At 43.0% G+C, this 21,588-nt stretch overlaps 1 protein-coding gene across 1 annotated transcript in view; it reads right to left on the reverse strand.

Moving 5' to 3' along the window:
* Nucleotides 1-481: 481 nt before the first annotated feature.
* The window catches only part of LOC106561314 (low-density lipoprotein receptor class A domain-containing protein 3), a 141,429-nt gene continuing 120,322 nt past the window's right edge, over nucleotides 482-21,588 (reverse strand). The window contains exons 5-6 of the mRNA XM_045688748.1: nucleotides 887-1,276; nucleotides 482-639 (exon numbers count right to left, since the gene is read on the reverse strand). Of these exons, the coding sequence (XP_045544704.1) occupies nucleotides 482-639; nucleotides 887-1,276 (548 nt within the window). The remainder of the gene's footprint in view (nucleotides 640-886; nucleotides 1,277-21,588) is intronic.

The raw sequence follows: 21,588 nt of genomic DNA on the forward strand, positions 1-21,588 counted from the left end.
CATCCATCCAGTCAACACAACCAAGCTACGGGATCTCGCACCAACCAGGGTCTTCACCAGTTCAACAGGAGATGCATAGTGTTGAGAGGCTGTGGTAGTTTTTATTTTGTTTTATTTTAGTTTCGACCCTTGAAGTTGTTAAGCACACTGAGAAATTAATTTATAAAAAGCACTATATAGCCACAGATGAAATGCAATTGACTGATGATTGATTGATTGAATAAGTGAGCAACCCAGTCAGGGGATATGTAGATAAATCTCCAGCAGAGGGTGCCAGCATATAATAGCAATAAATCCAAGTGCCTTAGTCAGTCAGTTGTAGTTATCGATAGACTATAGCCTTGTCTCTCATTCTCACATTAGGCAGGACAATCCATTGGGTCTTCGCAAATTGAACAGCTCCTCTCTCTTCAGCCTTCCACAGCCCTGAGGCTGGGTATTGTAGTCCTATGTACATGCAGTCATCAGAGGAGGACTACAGCTAGTCCGACTCTTCTCTGGAGCTGAAGCTAGGCCAGGACATGCCTGGGGCCACAGTTCTGGGTGTGGGGGGCTCAGAGGAACGTGTGCTGGGCTGAGTGGAGGGCTCTGTGGGGGCTTCATACTGGGGCAGCTCTCCTTCTGACGGCAGCTCCCCGTCTGGGAGGTAGGGAGGCGGGGAAGGTCAAACCAGGGAGGCCGGCTGGAGGCATGATGGAGAAGGAAAATAGATACAGGAAGAAGCACACACATAAATTAACAAATGATGCTCCGAAGTATTCTGAAATCAAGTTTAGAGGCAGATCAATCCAAAAAAACATTTAAATAGGCAAAGCTACAGTTGGCAAAACGATTAGTCTCACGCTACTCCCTCCAGTACAGTACATTTACTGTATGTCTACCTGACATCCAGCACGGCCTGGGAGTAGGAGGGTGGCGGAGTCCATGGATACGTCAGCAGGGTAGAGGGTCCTAGACAGCATATGTAGCCCTTGTGGACCTGCACTGAACTGGGATTCTGCAGACGGGGAGGTGGGGGAGAGGCCAGGGCCAGCTGGGTGGATGTGTCCCCGGTCTAGGATGACCACGCGGGATAGCAGCAGGGGCTGATGGTGGTGGTGGTGGTAGGAGGACCGGACCTCCCGGGGCAGCAGCACGCTGCGCTTCCTCTGGTGGTGCAGAACCAAGGCCAACAGCGCCACCACCAGGACAAAGATGACAGCGCTGCCGATGACTGCGTAGGTGATGCTGGGGTAGTTGCGGTAGTCCAAGGTTACAAAGTCCTGGCCTGGAGCTTCTGGAGGAAGGAGGGAGAATAGAATAAGAAGGGTTAAGTTTTATGCTACTGTCAAGTTTAATATTATAATGTCACATTCATAATTGTTGAGGAATTTCAGTTGTACCCAGTGGAGAGGAGAGCAAGATGTAGCTCTAAGGGGCAAATTGGAGAAGCAAAAACCTTTGCAGAGTTCAGGAACTTACAGTATCTGAGATGAAAACAGAAAGCAACACTACAGGGAAACTCTGATTACTGCTCTAGAGGACGCGGCAAAACACACACACACACACACACACACACACACACACACACACACACACACACACACACACACACACACACACACACACACACACACACACACACACACACTTGCTTGTCCGCACACACACACCAGAGAGAGTAACACTTAGGAACTCACAGCTCAGGATGTGAAAGTGAATAGTTGGTGGTCAAAAACGGAACAGATGGAGTTGCCACACTAATAAGGAGCACTGTGCCTTATTATTCCAGATGAGTGGAAGGAATGGCACTTAAACATTTCCTCTGATAGTACTGGCTGAGAATTTCAATCAGCTGCTGATTGAAATTCAGCTGCAGAGATAGGAGCCCGGTAAGGCATCCATATTAGGACTTACCGGTACGGAATCTTAGTACGATTGACGGGTTCGGTATCCATATTAGGACTGACTGGTATGGCACCCATATTTGGAGTGGCGTAATGCTGCTTTGGTTTAGCGGATTACTGCTCTGAGGCAGAGAGAAGAAATCACATTGACTGGCTAGATGAGAATCAAGACCAGTCCCAGTAAGGCTTATACATTTCTGTCACAGTCTGAACAAGACATTAAGGAGTAGGATTACTGGGGTCCTTAAGGGTGCTATAGCCAATCCCATTACAATTCAGAACACCCCTATACGTTTAGAAAATATCCATATTGGCCCAGCACATTGCTTCTATTGCACTCAAAAGATTGGATATGTAATTCAAATATGTAATTCAGATATGTAATTCAAAGCCTGATTACAACTGTAGAAGTATGAGCACCTCTTTTACGATCTTTTACGATAGTCTGCATCTGTACAGCAAATGAAATTAAGCAATGTCAGTAGCCCACACAGAATGTGCTGATTGCTATCCACTTTCAAATCTGTCAGGCTTTGCCAGAGTTGTTTGAACGCTACCTGGCTTTGAGAGGCAAGGGGGTTTTGTATTGTTGTTTTCTCAGGTTGAGATTCTACCTACTCCATATACTGTACCTTTAAAAAAAAAGTAGGGGTGTGGATCAGAAAACCATTCAGTATCTGGTGTGACCATTATTTGCCTTATGCAGTGCAACACATCTCTTTTGCATAGAGTTGATCAGGCTGTTAATAGTGGCCTGTGGAATGTTGTCCCACTCCTCTTTAATGGCTGTGCAAAGTTGCTGGATATTGGTGGGAACTGGAACACGATGTCGTACACGTCGATCCAGAGCAAGCTCAATTGGTGACATGTCTGGTAAGTATGCAGACCATGGAAGAACTGGGACATTTTCAGCTTCCAGGAATTGTATACAGATCCTTGCGACATGGGGCCGTGCATTATCATGCTGAAACAGGAGGTGATGATGGGGGATGAATGGCATGATAATGGGCCCAAGGATCTCGTCACGGTATCTCTCTGCATTCAAATTGCCATCGATAAAATGCAATTGTGTTCTTGTCTTTATGCCTGACCATACCATAACCCCACCACCACCATGGGGCACTCTGTTCACAACAATGACATCAATAAACTGCTCGCGCACAAAAACACCATACACGTGGTCTGCGGTTGTGAGGCCAGTTGGACGTACTGCCAAATTCTCTAAAACAACATTTGAAGCGGCTTATGGTAGAGAAATTAACATTCAATTATCTGGAAACAGTTCTGGTGGACATTCCTGCAGTCAGCATGCCAATTGCACGCTCCCTCAAAACTTGAGACATCTATGCCATTGCGTTGTGTAACAAAAACTGCACGTTTTAGTTTGGCCTTTTATTGTCCACAGCATAAGGTGCACCTGTGTAAGGATCATGCTGTTTAACCTGTTATGGCTAGGGGGCAGTATTTTCACGGCTGGATAAAAAACGTACCCGATTTAAACTGGTTACTACTCCTGCCCAGTAACTAGAATATGCATATAATTATTGGCTTTGGATAGAAAACACTCCAAAGTTTCTAAAACTGTTTGAATGGTGTCTGTGAGTATAACAGAACTCAAATGGCAGGTCAAAACCTGAGAGATTCCTTTACAGGAAGTGGCCTGTCTGACCATTTCTTGAACTTCTTTGCCATCTCTATCTTTTACAAAGGATCTCTGCTCTAACGTGACACTTCCTACGTCTTCCATGGGCGCTCAGAGCCCGTGAAAAAACAGAATGTCGTCATCCCAGCCCCAGGCTGAAACACATTATCGCCTTTCTCAAGTGGCCGATCAAGGGACGGTGGGCTTAGGCGCGTGACCTGGCCGCCCCGTCTTTGTGATTTTTCCTCTGTTTGCCGAAAAGGAGATTCCCGGTCGGAATATTATCGCTTTTCTACGAGATAAATTGCATAAAAATTCATTTTAAACAGCGGTTGACATGCTTCGAAGTACGGTAATGGAATATTTAGATTTTTTTGGTCACGAATTGCGCCATGCGCACGACCCTGATTTACCATTTCGGATAGTGTCTGGGACGCACGAACAAAACGCCGCTATTCGGATATAACGATGGATTATTTTGGACCAAACCAACATTTGTTATTGAAGTAGCAGTCCTGGGAGTGCATTCTGACGAAGACAACAAAAGGTAATCAAACTTTTATAATAGTAAATCTGATTTTGGTGAAGGCTAAACTTGCCGGGTGTCTAAATAGCTAGCCCGTGATGGCTGGGCTATGTACTTAGAATATTGAAAAATGTGCTTTCACCAAAAAGCTATTTTAAAATCGGACATATCGAGTGCATAGAGGAGTTCTGTATCTATAATTCTTAAAATAATTGTTATGCTTTTAGTGAACGTTTATCGTGAGTAATTTAGTAAATTGTTAGCAAATTCCCCGGAAGTTTGTGGGGGGTATGCTAGTTCTGAATGTCACATGCTAATGTAAAAAGCAGTTTTTTGATATAAATATGAACTTGATTGAACAAAACATGCATGTATTGTATAACATAATGTCCTAGGTGTGTCATCTGATGAAGATCATCAAAGGTTAGTGCTGCATTTAGCTGTCTTCTGGGTTTTTGTGACATTATATGTTAGCTTGAAAAATGGGTGTCTGATTATTTCTGGCTTGGTACTCTGCTGACATAATCTAATGTTTTGCTTTCGCTGTAAAGCCTATTTGAAATCGGACAGTGTGGTTAGATAAAGGAGAGTCTTGTCTTTAAAATGCTGTGAAATAGTCATATGTTTGAAAAATTGAAGTTTTTGTATTTTTGAGGAATTTGTAATTCGCGCCACGCCTATCATTGGATATTGGAGCAGGTGTTCCGCTAGCGGAACGTCTAGATGTAAGAGATTAATCAGCTTCTTGATATGCCACACCTGTCAGGTGGATGGATTATCTTGGCAAAGGAAATATCACCACATTCTTTTGGAGAGATTGGAAACCCAAATTGGTCTACATGGACAAGTTCTGGCCTGGTTTAGATCTTATCTGTCGGAAAGATATCAGTTTGTCTCTTTGAATGGTTTGTCCTCTGACAAATCAATTGTAAATTTCGGTGTTCCTCAAGGTTCTGTTTTAGGACCACTATTGTTTTCACTATATATTTTACCTCTTGGGGATGTCATTCGAAAACATTATGTTAAATTTCACTGCTATGCGGACGACACACAGCTGTACATTTCAATGAAACATGGTGAAGCCCCAAAATTGCCCTCGCTAGAAGCCTGTGTTTCAGACATAAAGAAGTGGATGGCTGCAAACTTTCTACTTTTAAACTCGGACAAAACAGAGATGCTTGTTCTAGGTCCCAAGAAACAAAGAGATCTTCTGTTGAATCTGACAATTAATCTGGATGGTTGTACAGTCGTCTCAAATAAAACTGTGAAGGACCTCGGCGTTACTCTGGACCCTGATCTCTCTTTTGAAGAACATATCAAGACTGTTTCAAGGGCAGCTTTTTTCCATCTACGTAACATTGCAAAAATCTGAAACTTTCTGTCCAAAAATGACGCAGAAAAATTCATCCATGCTTTTGTTACTTCTAGGCTGGACTACTGCAATGCTCTACTTTCCGGCTACCCGGATAAAGCACTAAACAAACTTCAGTTAGTGCTAAATACGACTGCAAGAATCCTGATTAGAACCAAAAAATGTGATCATATTACTCCAGTGCTAGCCTCCCTACACTGGCTTCCTGTTAAGGCAAGGGCTGATTTCAAGGTTTTACTGCTAACCTACAAAGCATTACATGGGCTTGCTCCTACCTATCTTTCCGATTTGGTCCTGCCGTACATACCTACACGTACGCTACGGTCACAAGACGCAGGCCTCCTAATTGTCCCTAGAATTTCTAAGCAAACGGCTGGAGGTAGGGCTTTCTCCTATAGAGCTCCATTTTTATGGAATGGTCTGCCTACCAATGTGAGAGACGCAGACTCAGTCTCAACCTTTAAGTATTTACTGAAGACTTATCGCTTCAGTAGGTCCTATGATTAAGTATAGTCTGGCCCAGGAGTGTGAAGGTGAACGGAAAGGCTGGAGCAACGAACCGCCCTTGCCGTCTCTGCCTTGCCGGTTCCCCTCTTTCCACTGGGATTCTCTGCCTCTAACCCTTTTACAGGGGCTGAGTCACTGGCTTACTGGTGTTCTTCCATGCCGTCCATGGGAGGGGTGCGTCACTTGAGTGGGTTGAGTCACTGACGTGGTCTTCCTGTCTGGGTTGGCGCCCCCCTTGGGTTGTGCCATGGCGGAGATCGTTGTGGGCTATACTCGGCCTTGTCTTAGGACGGTAAGTTGGTGGTTGGAGACATCCCTCTAGTGGTGTGGGGGCTGTGCTTTGGCAAAGTGGGTGGGGTTATATCCTGCCTGTTTGGCCCTGTCCGGGGGTATCATCGGATGGGGCCACAGTGTCTTCTGATCCCTCCTGTCTCAGCCTCCAGTATTTATGCTGTGTCGGGGGGCTAGGGTCAGTCTGTTACATCTGGAGTATTTCTCTTGTCTTATCCGGTGTCCTGTGTGAATTTAAATATGCTCTCTCTAATTCTCTCTTTCTGTCTTTCTCTCGGAGGACCTGAGCCCTAGGACCATGCCTCAGGACTACCTGGTATGATGACTCCTTGCTGTCCCCAGTCCACCTGGCCGTGCTGCTGCTCCAGTTTCAACTGTTCTGCCTGCGGCTATGGAACCCTGACCTGTTCACCGGACGTGCTTGTTGCACCCTCGACAACTACTATGATTATTATTATTTGACCATGCTGGTCATTTATGAACATTTTAACATCTTGACCATGTTCTGTTATAATATCCACCCTGCACAGCCAGAAGAGGACTGGCCACCCCTCATAGCCTGGTTCCTCTCTAGGTTTCTTCCTAGGTTTTTGGCCTTTCTAGGGGAGTTTTTCCTAGCCACCGTGCTTCTTTCACATGCATTGCTTGCTGTTTGGGGTTTTAGGCTGGGTTTCTGTACAGCACTTTGAGATATCAGCTGATGTACGAAGGGCTATATAAATAAATTTGATTTGATTTGATTTGATTTGAAATATGCTCACTAACAGGGATGTAAACAAATTTGTGCATTTGGAACATTTTTGGGATCTTTTATTTCAGCTAATGAAACACGGGACCAACACTTTACATGTTGCATTTATATTTTTGATCAGTGTATATTTATATTCCGGTCTCTGATATTGCTCATTCTGTTATTTCTTCATTTTTCTGGAATGTGTGTGTCTTTTTTATGTATTATTATTGATAGCACTGTCAATTATTATTATTGATAGAACGGCACTGTTGGAGCCAAGCATTTCACTGCACCTGCGATAACATCTGCAAATCTGTGTACGCAACCAATAAACTTTGATTTGGATTTGATTTACAACTGTAAGGGTAGACTTTAGAGGGGAAGTGTCTTGTTGTAGGAGTTTTAAAGGCTTTCTCACGTGGATCTCTCGTTGATCTGCTATATCAGGATCCTATATGTCAGCTTTATCTGGCTCTGTAAGGGTTTATGGTTTTCAGTGGCCCTACAGATACTGTATATATACAGTACATATAAATGGTGTGTTTTGTATGTAAACATTATTAAAGTGACCAGTGTTCAATGATTAGAATACAGAATATACATATAAAGTGAGTAAAACAGTATGTAACATTATTAAAGTGACCAGTGTTCAATGACTATGTACCATACATATGGTAGCAGGATAGAGTACCGGGTGGTAGCCGGCTAGAACTGTGACTAAGACAAGTGGTGACTGTTTGAAATTGATGAAGACAGCTTGTCTGTCGAAACATTGGTTATAAAATTATTGCATCTGAGCTCCTAGATTGAGGCTCTCATTTTCTTTCTCTAGTGGTGACTGTTTCACAGTCTCTCAGTCCCAGTTTTGATGCACCCGTTCTGTCTCTGCCTTCTAGCTAGTAGGGTGGTGAACAGGATGTGGCTTGGGTGGCTGAGGTACTTGATGATCTTCTTGGCCTTCCTGTGACACCGGGAGCTGTAGATGTCCTGAAGGGCAGTCAGTTTGCCCCGACTGATGCGTTGGGGTGACTGCACCACTCTCTGGAGAGCCCTGTGGTTGCGGACAGTGTAATTGTCGTACCAGGCGGTGAACAGCCCGACAGGATGCTCTAAATTGGGGAATCTGTAGAATTCTTTGAGGGTCTCAGGGGCCAAGCCAAATTTCTTCAGCCTCCTGAGGTTGAAGAGGTGCTGTTGCTCCTTTTTCACCACGCTGTCTGTGTAAAGGGACCAGTTCTGGTTGTCAGTGATGTGCACGTCTAGGAACATAAATCTTTTAACCTTCTCTACTGCGGTCCCATCGATGTGGATAGGGGCACGCTCTCTCTGCTGTCTTCTGAAGACCACAATCAGCTCTTTCGTTTTGTTGTCGTTGAGGGAGAAGTTATTTTCCTGGCACCACTCCCTGTAGGCCTATCACTGTTGTGTCGTCAGCAAACTTGATGATTGAGTTGGAGACGTGCATGGCCACGCAGTCATGGGTGAACAGAGAGAAGGGGCTGAGCGTGCTGCCACTGTGGGTCCCCCGTGTTGAGGATCAGCGTGGCGGAGGTGTTGTTGCCTACCTTCACCACTTGGGGTCGGCCCATCAGGAAGTCAAGGATCCAGTTGCAAAGGGCGGGGTTCCCACCCAGGGCCCTGAGCTTAGTGATGAGTTTGGAGGACACTATGGTGTTTAATACTGAGCTGTAGTCGATAAAGAGCATTCTTACACCATCCCCTAATCTCAGCTTGTTACCTGTATAAAAGACACCTGGGAACCAGAAATCTTTCTGATTGAGAGGGGGTCAAATACTTATTTCCCTCATTAAAATGCTAATCAATTTATAACATTTTTGACATGCGTTTTCTGCATTATTTTGTTGTTATTCTATCTCTCACTGTTCAAATAAACCTACCATTAAAATTATAGACTGGTAATTTCTTTGTCAGTGGGCAAACGTACAAAATCAGCAGGGGATCAAATACTTTTTTCCCTCACTGTAGGTATTTCTCTTGTCCAGATGGGATAGGCCAGTGTGCAGTGCAATGGCGATTGCATTGTCCTTGGATCTGCCGGGGATTGCAAATTACAATGCGAATTGTAGTGGGTCTAGGGTGTGGGGTAGGGTGGAGGTGCTATGGTCCTTAACTAGCCTCTCAAAGCACTTCACCTACTGTAACAGAGGACAAAGCTTGCATCAAGACTATCTCCAGCTGTATGGATGGTAAACAGTGTGTGTGTGTTTGTGTGTGTGTGAGTGAGTGAAAGAGTGAGTGAGTGAGTGAGTGAGTGAGTGAGTGAGTGAGTGAGTGAGTGAGTGAGTGAGTGAGTGAGTGAGTGAGTGAGTGAGGAGGAGTATGGGTTTGTTTTCTCTCTTAGAACTATGCTCAATTACTCGGACCTGGCTGTTCTTTTCCTCAGTCCACTGGTTCCATTCATTATGCACCGAGCTCTGCAGAGAGAGGTCCAAAACAAAGAGAAATTATTACAGTAATTACCTCATAAAAAACTGATAAAAGGATCCCACCGCTGCCACCAGTCCCGCCCGCCAGGTCTCAATGGCCTCTTTCACAGAGTTCACAGACAAAAGGAACTCATAATGCCCCCGCATAAACAACTGGTGGGGATTTGGGGATTTTAGCAATAGTGGGCCTAACTGGAATGCCTGCTGGGTTTTACAAACTCGTCGCACGAGAGAGAAAGAGAGACAGAAAAGGGAGAGAAAGAGGTGGTTTCTTTTTTACTCTACAGCAATTCCCTAGCTGTCAGGGGAAGGAGGTAGTGTCTTGTTTCTACCCCCCGCTGTGTGTGTGATTGCTCCAAGCCTCTTGCTTGTGTTTTAACCCCTTACATACCGTGAAGTTCTTCACACAAAGGAAGGAGCTGTGCTACCACTAATAGGGTAGCTTTTCCCCTTCCCAGATGACATCATCACCTCTAGCAGAGTCTCTATACTCTCAGTGCTTTATACTCCCGCCTCAGAACAGCCTCAATTCGTCGGGGGATGGACTCTACATGGTGTCAAAAGCGTTCCCACAGGGACGTTGGCCCATGTTGACTCATGGAAAGCGCTGGTATTCTTAATGTTTAGTACACTCAGTGTATATTATACACTCAATACAATATACAGCCATCTCTCTCTCCCTTCTCTCCTCCATGCTGTTTCCCTCTCTCGCTCCCTTTTCTGCGACATGATTTTTCTCTCATCCCATTATCTGCTGTCTGCATCCATCTCATTAGCTGTGCTGTGGAAGGAGAGAATTATAGGGAGAAAGGTCAGACAGAGACCAATGGGAGGAGAGAGAAGGATTGAGACAGATATGGACAGAGAGAGGGGCAGTTAGAGACAGAGGAAGAGAAATAGAAAGAAATATAGATAAAGATAATGCGAGAGTGAGAGGGAGGGAGAGACAGGAAGGAGAGCCAGGGAGAAATACAAGATGAAAATAGAGAGATTGATAAAGTATAGAGGACAGTGTAAGAGAGAGATTGATAAAGTATAGAGGACAGTGTAAGAGAGAGATTGATAAAGTATAGAGGACAGTGTAAGAGAAAGACAGAGAGATTGATAAAGTATAGAGACAGTGTAGGAAAATACAGAGAGGGAGGGATTGCAGGAGGTAGTCATGCCATTGTAAACCCTATTTCCCTCCTGCAGTAGAGAGAGACTTTGACTATGTACAGACTCAGTGAGCCTAGCCTTGCTATTGAGAAAGGCCGCCGTAGGCAGACCTGGCTCTCAAGAGAAGACAGGCTATGTGCACACTGCTCACAAAATGAGGTGGAAACTGAGCTGCACTTCCTAATCTCCTGCCAAATGTATGACCATATTAGAGACACATCTTTCCATCAGATTACACAGATCCACAAAGAATTCGAAAACAAACCCAATTTTGATAAAACTCCTGTATCTAATGGGTGAAATATCACAGCAAGATTTGTGACCTGTTGCCACAAGAAAAGGGCAACCAGTGAAGAACAAACACCATTGTAAATACAACCCATATTTATCTTTATGTATTTTCCCTTTTGTACTTTAACTATTGCACATCGTTACAACACTGTATATAGACATAATATGACATTTGAAATGTCTATTCTTTTGGAACTTCTGTGAGTGTAATGTTTACTGTTAATTTGTATTTTTTATTTCACTTTTGTTTATTATCTACTTCACTTGCTTTGGCAATGTTAACATATGTTTCCCATGCCAATAAAGCCCTTGAATTGAACTGAATTGAGAGAGACAGATCCATGACCCCAGCCCCTGCGACAAGGACCTCAACATGACAGCAGGACATATTCCCAGGCCGTGAGCAGAGCAACAGGCCCAACTGCCACTATTACACCCGCCCAAGCCCCATCCTGCAACCTAAGAGGTACGTATCAGATGCTCAACATGCTCTGCTCACACCTACTGTGATGGTCCGGGCCTAAACCACAGAAAAACAACACTAGACACTATGGAACACAAAGCTTTTAGTATTCTAAACAAACAACAACGCGAAGAGTAATCTATCCAAAATGGAGATGTATGGATAAACCACTTCTCCAATCTTTCTGTCTCTATAACAAAGAACAAACAGCAAAAACATATACATGAGTTAAATACACATCTTAGAATAATCTATTATAAACTACCAGAACCCATTGGATTCTCCAATTACATTGAATAAACTACAGGACAAAATACAAACCCTCCAACCCAAAAGGCCTGTGGGGTTGATGGTATCCTAAATTAAAAGATAAAATATACAGACCACAAATTCTAATTGGCCATACTTAAACTCTTTAACTTCATCCTCAGCTCTGGCATCTTCTCCAATATTTGGAATCAAGGACTGATCACCCCAATCCACAAAAGTGGAGACAGATTTGACCCCAAATAACTACCGGGGGATATGCGTCAACAGCAACCTTGGGAAAATACTCTGCATTATCATTAACAGCAGACTCGTACATTTCCTCAGTGAAAATAATGTACTGAGCAAATGTCAAATTGTCTTTTTACCAAATTACCGTATGACAGAACACGTATTCACCCTGCACACCCTAATTGACAAACAAACCAACCAAAACAAAAGACAAAGTCTTCTCCAGCTTTGTTGACCTCAAAAAAGCTTTTGGCTTAATCTGTCGTGAGGGTTTGCTATACAAATTGATGGAAAGTGGTGTTGGGGGGGAAAACCTACGACATTCTAAAATCCATGTACACAAACAAAAAGTGTGCGGTCAAAATTGGCAAAAAACACACATTTCTTTTCACAGGGCTGAGGGGTGAGACAGGGATGCAGGTTAAGCACCACCCTCTTCAACATATACATCAATGAATTGGCGAGGGCACTAGAACAGTCTGCAGCACCAGGCCTCACCCTACTAGAATCTGAAGTCAAATGTCTACTGTTTGCTGATGATCTGGTGCTTCTTTCTCCAACCAAGGAGGGCCTACAGCAGCACCTAGATCTTCTGAATGAATTCTGTCAGACCTGGGCCCTGACAATAAATCTCCATCTAGACACCGTTGCCCTAGAGCACACAAAAACGATACATACCTTGCCCTAAACATCAGCGCCACAGGTAACTTCCACAAAGCTGTGAACGATCTGAAAAACAAGGCAAGAAGGGTCTTCTATGCCATCAAAAGGAACATAAAATTCAACATACTAATTAGGATCTGGCTAAAAATACTTTAATCAGTTACAGAACCCATTGCCCTTCATGCTTGTGAGATCTGGGGTCCACTTACCAACCAATAATTCCCATAATGGGACAAACACCAAATTGAGACTCTGGATGCAGAATTCTGCAAAAAATATCCTCAGTTTATAACGTAAAACACCAAATAATGCATGCAGAGCAGAATTAGGCCGATACCCGCTAAATATCAAAATCCAGAAAAGAGCCGTTAACTTTTTCATAAGTGAGTTCCAAATATCTCTAACGGTTGCCCCAGCGTGAGTTGTTTTATGCAAGTGATGTCAGAATGCCCTCACTGTCGAAAATGTGATTATTACGCAACAGGACAGTTAACACGTGCTTCCTGCTAATTATCTAGAGGCTATGTTTCAACTTGTCCATTTCAAATTATCTTCCAACAAGTTGTGTTTTCTAACAACAGTTTGAATTGAGGTGTGTTCCGCCTCCTCACTAATTCACATAGAAGTAGCCCATTTCAGCATTGCGGCCAATTTATGTTTGAGGCTTTACTGAGTCGGACAAACTTCTCTCTTCCAAGAGAGCCAACACACTTCACCAATGTTTGCGCAGATCAAGTATGCAGACATTTGCGCAGTCTTGCACAAATTGTAACATTTTCTGGCTGGCGCTTGCATTGCCTTCCTTGTTGTTTTCTTTACAAATAATAGCTTTGGAAATGTGTGCATTCCTATCAAATTAAGTTCCTGATTTTCTGTATATCGTGTTTACCATTTTATTCACGTTTTGTGGTCCTGGTGACAAATTATGCATTCCGATTCTTGCATAGATTGTAATGGACACATATGATGTGTGTAAAATACTTTTTTGAAGGATGTACTGATGTACTGAAGACCCAATGGCAACCAAGTTTTAGCTTCCTGAATGATGTCTTTAGATGTTGCTTCAATATATCCACATAGATTGTATCATGGGCGATGAAAAATTATGTTGTGAAATGCACCAGTCCCTCCTGCAGAAAAGCACCCCCACAACATGATGCTGCCACCCCCGTGCTTCACAGTTGGGATGGTGTTCTTCGGCTTGCAAGCCTCCCCTTTTTCCTCCAAACATGATGGTCATTATGGCCAAACAGTTCTATTTTTGTTTCATCAGACCAGAGGGCATTTCTCCAAAAAGTACGTTCTTTGTCCCCATGTGCAGTTGTAAACCATAGTCTGGCTTTTTTATGGCGGTTTGGAGCAGTGACTTCTTCCTTGCTGAGTGGCCTTTCAGATTATGCCGATATAAGACTCGTTTTACTGTGGATATACTGTAGATACTTTTGTACCTGTTTCCTCCAACATCTGTACAAGGTACTTTGCTGTTGTTCTGGGATTGATTTGCACTTTTCGCACCAAAGTACGTTCATCTCTAAGAGACAGAACGCGTCTCCTTCCTGAGCGGTATGACGGCTGCGTGGTCTGATGGTGTTTATACTTGCGTACTATTGTTTGTACAGATGAACGTGGTACCTTCAAGTGTTCAGAAATTGCTCCCAAAGATTAACCAGACTTGTGGAGGTCTACAATTCTTTTTCTGAGGTCTTGGCTGATTTCTTTAGATTTTTCCATGATGTCAAGCAAAGAGGCACTGTTTGAAGGTAGGCCTTGAAATAGATCCACAGGTACACCTCCAATTGACTCAAATGATGTCAATTAGCCTATCAGAAGCTTCTAAAGCCATGACATCCTTTTCTGGAATTTTCCAAACTGTTTAAAGGCACAGTCAAATTAGTGTATGTAAACTTCTGACCCATTGGAATTGTGATACAGTGAATTATAATGTGAAATAATCTGTCTGTAAACAATTGTTGGAAAAATTACTTGTGTCATGCACAAAGTAGATGTCCTAACCAAGTTGCCAAAACGATAGTTTGTTAACAAGAATGTTGTGGAGTGGTTGAAAAATGAGTTTTAATGACCACAACCTAAATGTATGTCAACTTCTGACTTCAACTGTGTGTGTGGCACCATGTTTGTTGACTTTATACAATGCATTCTGGGTGTCACGTAAATGCCTGTCTGACCAAATATGTTATAATGAGATGAAGGAATGATTCACTCAACTTTCGGGTAAACTTCCGGAAGTGAATGAAGGGAAGTGAATGATGGTAGACGACACACCTCCTTCAACATGCATACTATAAACAGACCAAACTCATCTTGTCTCCTGTTATTATCTTAGGTTGATGCAAAAAAACAAACATGGCCACGCATAAACTGCTCATCTTTGGATTACTTCCTATTTGTAGAAAGTGTTTTACTCAATTATTTTGATCAATGGTGAGCTCACCCATGATGTGATTAATTATAAATAGTAATTGCTATTAGCTAATTTATATTGTAGTTTCTGTCAGCCTAGAGTTATACAAATATGACTGCTTGTGTTACGTCAATCTTTCCTCAGTTAGCGCTAGGACAAACGTAACCTACATTTTTCGGGTTTGGATGATTGTGTAAGCTGTTGCTTCTTCTGTGAATGTCTGAACATTGCATCCAAAAATAAACTGGTCACATTCAGGACATAACTTTGTAAGGACTGTGTTTGTTCAAAATGTTTCTGTGAAAAAACAGTGTGGCCAGCTCAAACGCTGACTGTTGTGTCAATCGGACCTGAAAGTTCTAAATTAGCGTTCTACTCACACTGGTTTGAGCGTACGCTGCAGGGACCACTGTAGAATGATCACACCCGTGTGTTGGTACATGTGAAAAGGTTAAATTGCATAACTACCTAAAAGGAAGCAATTCCCAAACCTTCCACAACAAAGCCATCACCTACAGAGAGATGAACCTGGAGAAGAGTCCCCTAAGCAAGCTGGTCCTGGGGCTCTGTTCACAAATAGACACCACACAGCCCCAGGACAGCAACACAATTAGACCCAACCAAATCAAAACAAAAATATAATTACTTGACACAATGGAATGAATTTACAAAAAAACTGAGCAAACTAGAATGCTATTTGGCCCTAAACAGAGAATACACAATGGCAGAATACCTGATCACTGTGACTGACTCAGTGAGCATAGCCTTGCTATTGAGAAAGGCACCCGAAGACTGGCTATGTGCACACTGCCCACAAAATCAGGTGGAAACTTGAGCTGCACTTCCTAACCTCCTGCCAAATGTATGACCATATTAGAGACACATATTTCCCTCAGATTACACAGACCCACAAAGAATTTGAAAACAAATCACATTTTGATAAACTCCCATGTCTATAGGGTGAAATACCACAGTGTACAATCACAGCAAGATTTGTGACATTTTGCCACAAGAAAAGGGCAACCAGTGAAGAACAAACACCATTGTAAATACAACCTATATTTATGTTTATTTATTTAACTATTTGCACATCATTACAACACTGTATATAGACATAGTATGACATTTTAAATGTCTTTATTCTTTTGGAACTTTTGTGAGTGTAATGTTTACTGATATTTTTTTATTATTTATTTCACTTTTGTTTATTATCTATTTCACTTGTTTTGGCAATGTACACATATGATTCCCATGCCAATAAAGTCCCTTAAATTAAAATTGAAAATTGAGAGAGAGAGAGCGAGAGACCAACCAACCAACCAACCAACCTGAACGTCCTCAATGCTTATTGTTATTGTTCAATGTATGGTTATTTTGACCCTTGGTTATTGTTGTTACTGTTGTCCAATTGACAATATTTATTATTATTATTAATTATGTTAATATTGTAAATCTCCAAAGTAAGCTTTGGCAATATGTATTTTGTTACGTCATGCCAATAAAGCACATTTTATTTATTTAATTGAGAGAGAGAGAGAGAGAGAGAGAGAGAGAGAGAGAGAGAGAGAGAGAGAGAGAGAGAGAGAGAGAGAGGAGCGTGTTCTTGTCATTTCAACAGAGAGGTGGTGGTGTGGGAGGTAGATCCTTTGTGTCATCACAGTGTGTGTGTGTGTGTGTGTGTGTGTGTGTGTGTGTGTGTGTGTGTGTGTGTGTGTGTGTGTGTGTGTGTGTGTGTGTGTGTATAAAGGAAGAACACACGTTCACACACCACGGACAGAAACAACGGCAGTTACATTATGACACATAAACCTAAAATCAAAGCCTGAAAATAAAGTAACCTAGTTAATCTTTCTCTAACTCAAGGACCAGATGCATAGATAGGAGGCACAGACAGGAGAGTGAGACACAGTATTGGAGAATGCCTGATGTATTGAGTGACAAACAAACTGAGGGCCAACATTGTAACATAATAGCCTATTGAACATGCAGTGGTTACAGTGAGCAGCCCTGAAACTCTTCTTTGTCTGATTGTATCAAACTATGCAGCCACATCAATGGAACACTGCAGTTGGTTGCTGGGATACCAGGGCTTTTTTTGAAGCACATTCCTTTATCCTGATTAGACACCTGCCTGCGGGTATTCTAATGAGAAACATGAATGAGAATTGAGAGAATAGAGAGAGAAAGAAAATAAGAGAAAGAGAAAAAAGTAGCACCTCATCCTAATTGCCCCTCTTTATCAACAAAAAGAGGGAGCTGGGAATACTGGAATAAAGGAATAGAGACACTTTCCCTGCTTATACTATAGGGGAGGAGACCAGCATCTATGTATTGCTGTGCAATACATAGCACAGCAAATCCTTTCTCTACACACCTAGGACACATAATGCCTACACAGAAATATTGCACTTTTTTCAAGTAACTAAAAACGTTCCCTAAAAAATAAGTTGAAATTGACCAAAGTATTTGGTGTCCACAATTATTTATTTCAATGTCAATATTACAGAACCTTTGTTTTTGATTCAGAACTTAATATATCCATTTGAGGGTACGATCATAAATACACTCTGGCGATCTACTCCGATTTCAGAGCACTCTCATGTGAGTGTGCCAGAGCGTAGAATAACTGATCATTTACGATTTCTCAACACCCGTTGAATAAATGGTCAGAGTGAGGTGATCTCTCATTTTTGTCTGGAAGTTGCTAGCAAGCTAGCCAACCTTAGCATGTTAGCTTGGTTGCTTGACTGCCGTTGTGAGGTCAGAACGCTCGGATCAACCCTACTCCTCGGCCAGAGCGTCCGAGAGCGAAACACTGAATTTACGGACAGAGAATCTGACAACGCTCTGAATTTATGAATGCCCAGAACGTACTCTGAGGTCACTTTGGTACTCCAGATTGAATTTACGAACATACCCTAAATCAGAAAATAAACAGAAATGGCATTGACAAAATTATTGACACCCTAGACTTAATATTTGGTAACACAGCCTTTGGTAAAAAAAAGAACCTGCAATGAAGCGCTTACTATAACCATAAATGAGCTTCCAGGACCTCTGTACTGGCAGTTTGGCCCAGTCATCTTGTCCAAACTGCTCATGTTCTCCCATTTTTGAAGGGTGCCTTCTCCCAACTGCTGTTTTCAGATCTCTTCACAAGTTTTTAATGGGATTTAGATCTGGATTCATTGATGGCCACTTCAGAACAGTCCAGTGCTTCGTCTTGAGCATTACTGGGTGCTTTTTGAAGAGTGTTTGGGGTCATTGTCCTGCTGGAAGACCCATGACCTTCGACGGAGACCCATCTTTCTGACACTGGGTCCGACATTGCTCTACAAATATGCCTTGGAATTCTCCTGATTTCATGATGCCATTCAAATGTTCAAGACACCCAGTGCCAGAGGCAGCAAAGCAACCCCAAAACATCACTGAACCTCCACAATGTTTGACTGTAGGAAAGGTGTTCTTTTTTCTGAAGGCTTCATTTTGTTTTCTGTAAACCTAGAGATGGTGTGTTTTACCAAAAAGCTTTAATTTGGTCTCATCTGTCTACAGGACATTATCCCAGAAGGATTTTGGCATGTTCAGGTGTGTTTTGGCAAATTGCAGTCCGCTCTCTTATGTCTCACTCTCTGCAGTGGGGTCCTCCTGGGTCTCCTGCCATATAACCCCCTTTCATTGAGTTGGTGACAGATGGTGTGAGTTGAAACTGTCGTACCTTGTGTCTGAAGGTCAGCTTGAATCTGTGTGGCAGTTGATCGAAGTGCTTTCTCCACCATTCAAACAATCCTTCACTGCAATCTTCCGTCAAGTTCTCTTGCGGCTACGTCCAGTGAGGCTGGACGTAGCATTACGTATGGTGGAAACAGGAACATCAAGGTCTCTGGTGATGGACTTGCAGCCTTGAGATTGTCCACGCTTGGCTACAATCTTGTGTCGGACCTCCTCAGATAATTATCTGGTTTTCTTTCTTTTCTCCATACTCATTGCGATATACACAGTGACACAAAACAGGAGAATGTGTCCTTTTCTCTATTCAAACTAGTTGAATGAGTGATTTTTATATTGTAGGCACCTTCAACTCACCATAGGTGAGTTCAATTCCAAAGTAAAAGATAATTACCTGCTTGAACTCAAATTATTTCTAACTACTTCTAGAAGGTGCAAATAATATTGTCTGGGCCATTTTAGGATTTCTTTGTGGAATAAGCTAACATTTATTCTTTTTTTTTAAATTGTATTTTTAACTGCAAACCAAAGACATACATATGTGGATAGCAAATATTTTTTAATTTCAACAGTTTTCTGGAAGAAATGGTGCATTATTTGAAAAAAGCGCAAGGGTGCCAATATTTTTGGCCATGAGTGTACTCTCCAACAGAGAGAAAAATTAGGAAACTGGATTGTCTCCTACTAAAACATTCCACTGCTTGTAGAAGGTGTCTCCAGTTGATTGGTTTGTCTCATTACATGGAGGATGCGGCACGCCTTGTGGCGGTTGATAGTTACAGGTGCTGGTATAGCGCGCGGCCGGCGGCCCGGTTACCATGGATATGGCCATAACAACGAGAGAGGTGTGTGATGTTGGTGCAGCGATGGAGTCATTGACCAAGCTGGCCACTCCATACATCAACATGTATGGACCTAGAGCAGGGATGGGCAACTCCAGTTTTTGGGGGCCTGATTGGTTTCACACTTTAGCCCCACATCATACACCTGACTTCAATAATCATGATCTTCAGTTTATAATGCAATTAGTTTAATCTGCTGTGTTTTCCAGGCATGGGGAAAAAGAATGACACCACTCCGGACCCCGAGGACTGGAGTTGCCCATCCCTGAGCTAGAGTAAAGAAGGGCCATGCTGTGGAGTGGAGCAGTGGTGAGACGTACCACTAGGTGGCAGGCTGTTCCTATTTTTTCACCACATTTGGGGAAATCTGGTTCCCCTCAAACTCAAACAAGACTACTCCTCCCATCCACAGTCGACCCCTCTCACCCTATGGGCAGCCCTCCATATCGCCAGCAGAGTGCAGGGTATAACACAGCACAAACAGAGGAACCAGCCATCTGGCTAACAGACTTCAAACCCACCAACACGCCCGCCCGCACACACAATACACACAATTCCAGAATTCCAACACGTCTTTCATCTTGGTCCAAACTTCACTAACTAAACCCTTCCCACATAGAGGGAAATCAATGAATGCAGGAGAAACTACAAACAAGTTGTAGAGGCCATGCTGTTAATTCTTACGTATGTTAGCTACTCACTGTCACAATCCTCTGTCTGTGGAACAGTGAAGAGAGGGAAAAACACTCTTAAAAATTACTGATGTGGTGGGCTACTTGGTTGAGGGACAGACACCACACTCCATCTCTTCTCTCCTCTCCACCTCTCCTCTCCTCTCCTTTTCTCTCTCCTCTCCTCTCCTCTTTTATCCTTTCCTCTCTCCTCTCCTCTTTTCTCCTTTCCTCTCTCCCTCTCAATGCGAAAGGCACATTTCAGTTGAAGGCATTCAGTTGTACAACTGACTAGGTATCCTCCTTTCCCTTTCCTCTTTTCTCATTTCCTCTCTCCTCCCTTTTCCTCTTTTCATCTCATCTTTCCTCCCTCTCTCCTGTCCTCTCTGTGATAATATTAACACTGTATTCCAGTTGCTGGCCATGCTGCTCTTCTCAGCAGTAATAGAAAAGCGTAGCATGTTAGCTGCTGCAGACAGACAGACAGACAGACAGAACGACAGACAGACAGACAGACAGACAGACAAGACAGACAGACAGACAGACAGACAGACAGACAGACAGACAGACAGACAGACAGACAAGACAGACAGACAGAGAAAGACAGACAGACAGACAGACAGACAGACAGACCAGACAGACAGACAGACAGAAGACGAGAAGACAGACGACGAAGACGAGACAGACAGACAGACAGACAGACAGACCAGACAGACAGACAGACAGACAGACAGACAGACAGACAGACAGACAGACAGACAGACAGACAGACAGACAACAGACAGACAGACAGACAGACAGACAGACAGACAGACAGACAGACAGACAGACAGACAGACAGACAGGGCTATTCCTTATCACCAGCACATCATTACTCATCCATGCCTGTTGCTGCTGTGCTATTACACACTTCATGTGTGACCCCTCCTGTGAATATGTCCTGAGAGAGAGAGAGCGAGAGAGACCAGCCAAAAATTCCCTAAATTGGACAAACACCAAATTGACACTGCAAAAACCTCCTCCGTGTACAACGTAAAACCCCAAACAATGAACGCACAGCAGAACTAGGATGATTCCCACTATCTATCCAAATCCAGCAAAGAGCAATTCAATTCTATTACCACCTAAACATAAGTGATTCTCAAATCTAACAAAGCCCTCACCTACAAAATGATTAACCTGGAGAAGAGTCCCCTCTGCCAGCTGGTACGGAGATTCTGCTAACAAACACAAAAAGACCCCACAGAGCCCCAGGACCGCAACACAATCAGACCTAACCAAAACAAAAGATAATTACTTGAAACATTGGGAAGAATCAACAAAAAACTGAGAAAACTGGAATGTTATTTGTCCCTAAACAGAGTCCACATTAGTAGAATACCTGACCACTGTGACTGACCCAAAATTAAGAACATCCTTGACTATGTACAGTACAGACTCTGTGATC

This window comes from Salmo salar, chromosome ssa10 (genome assembly GCF_905237065.1).
Source record: "Salmo salar chromosome ssa10, Ssal_v3.1, whole genome shotgun sequence".
Lineage (NCBI taxonomy): Eukaryota > Metazoa > Chordata > Actinopteri > Salmoniformes > Salmonidae > Salmo > Salmo salar.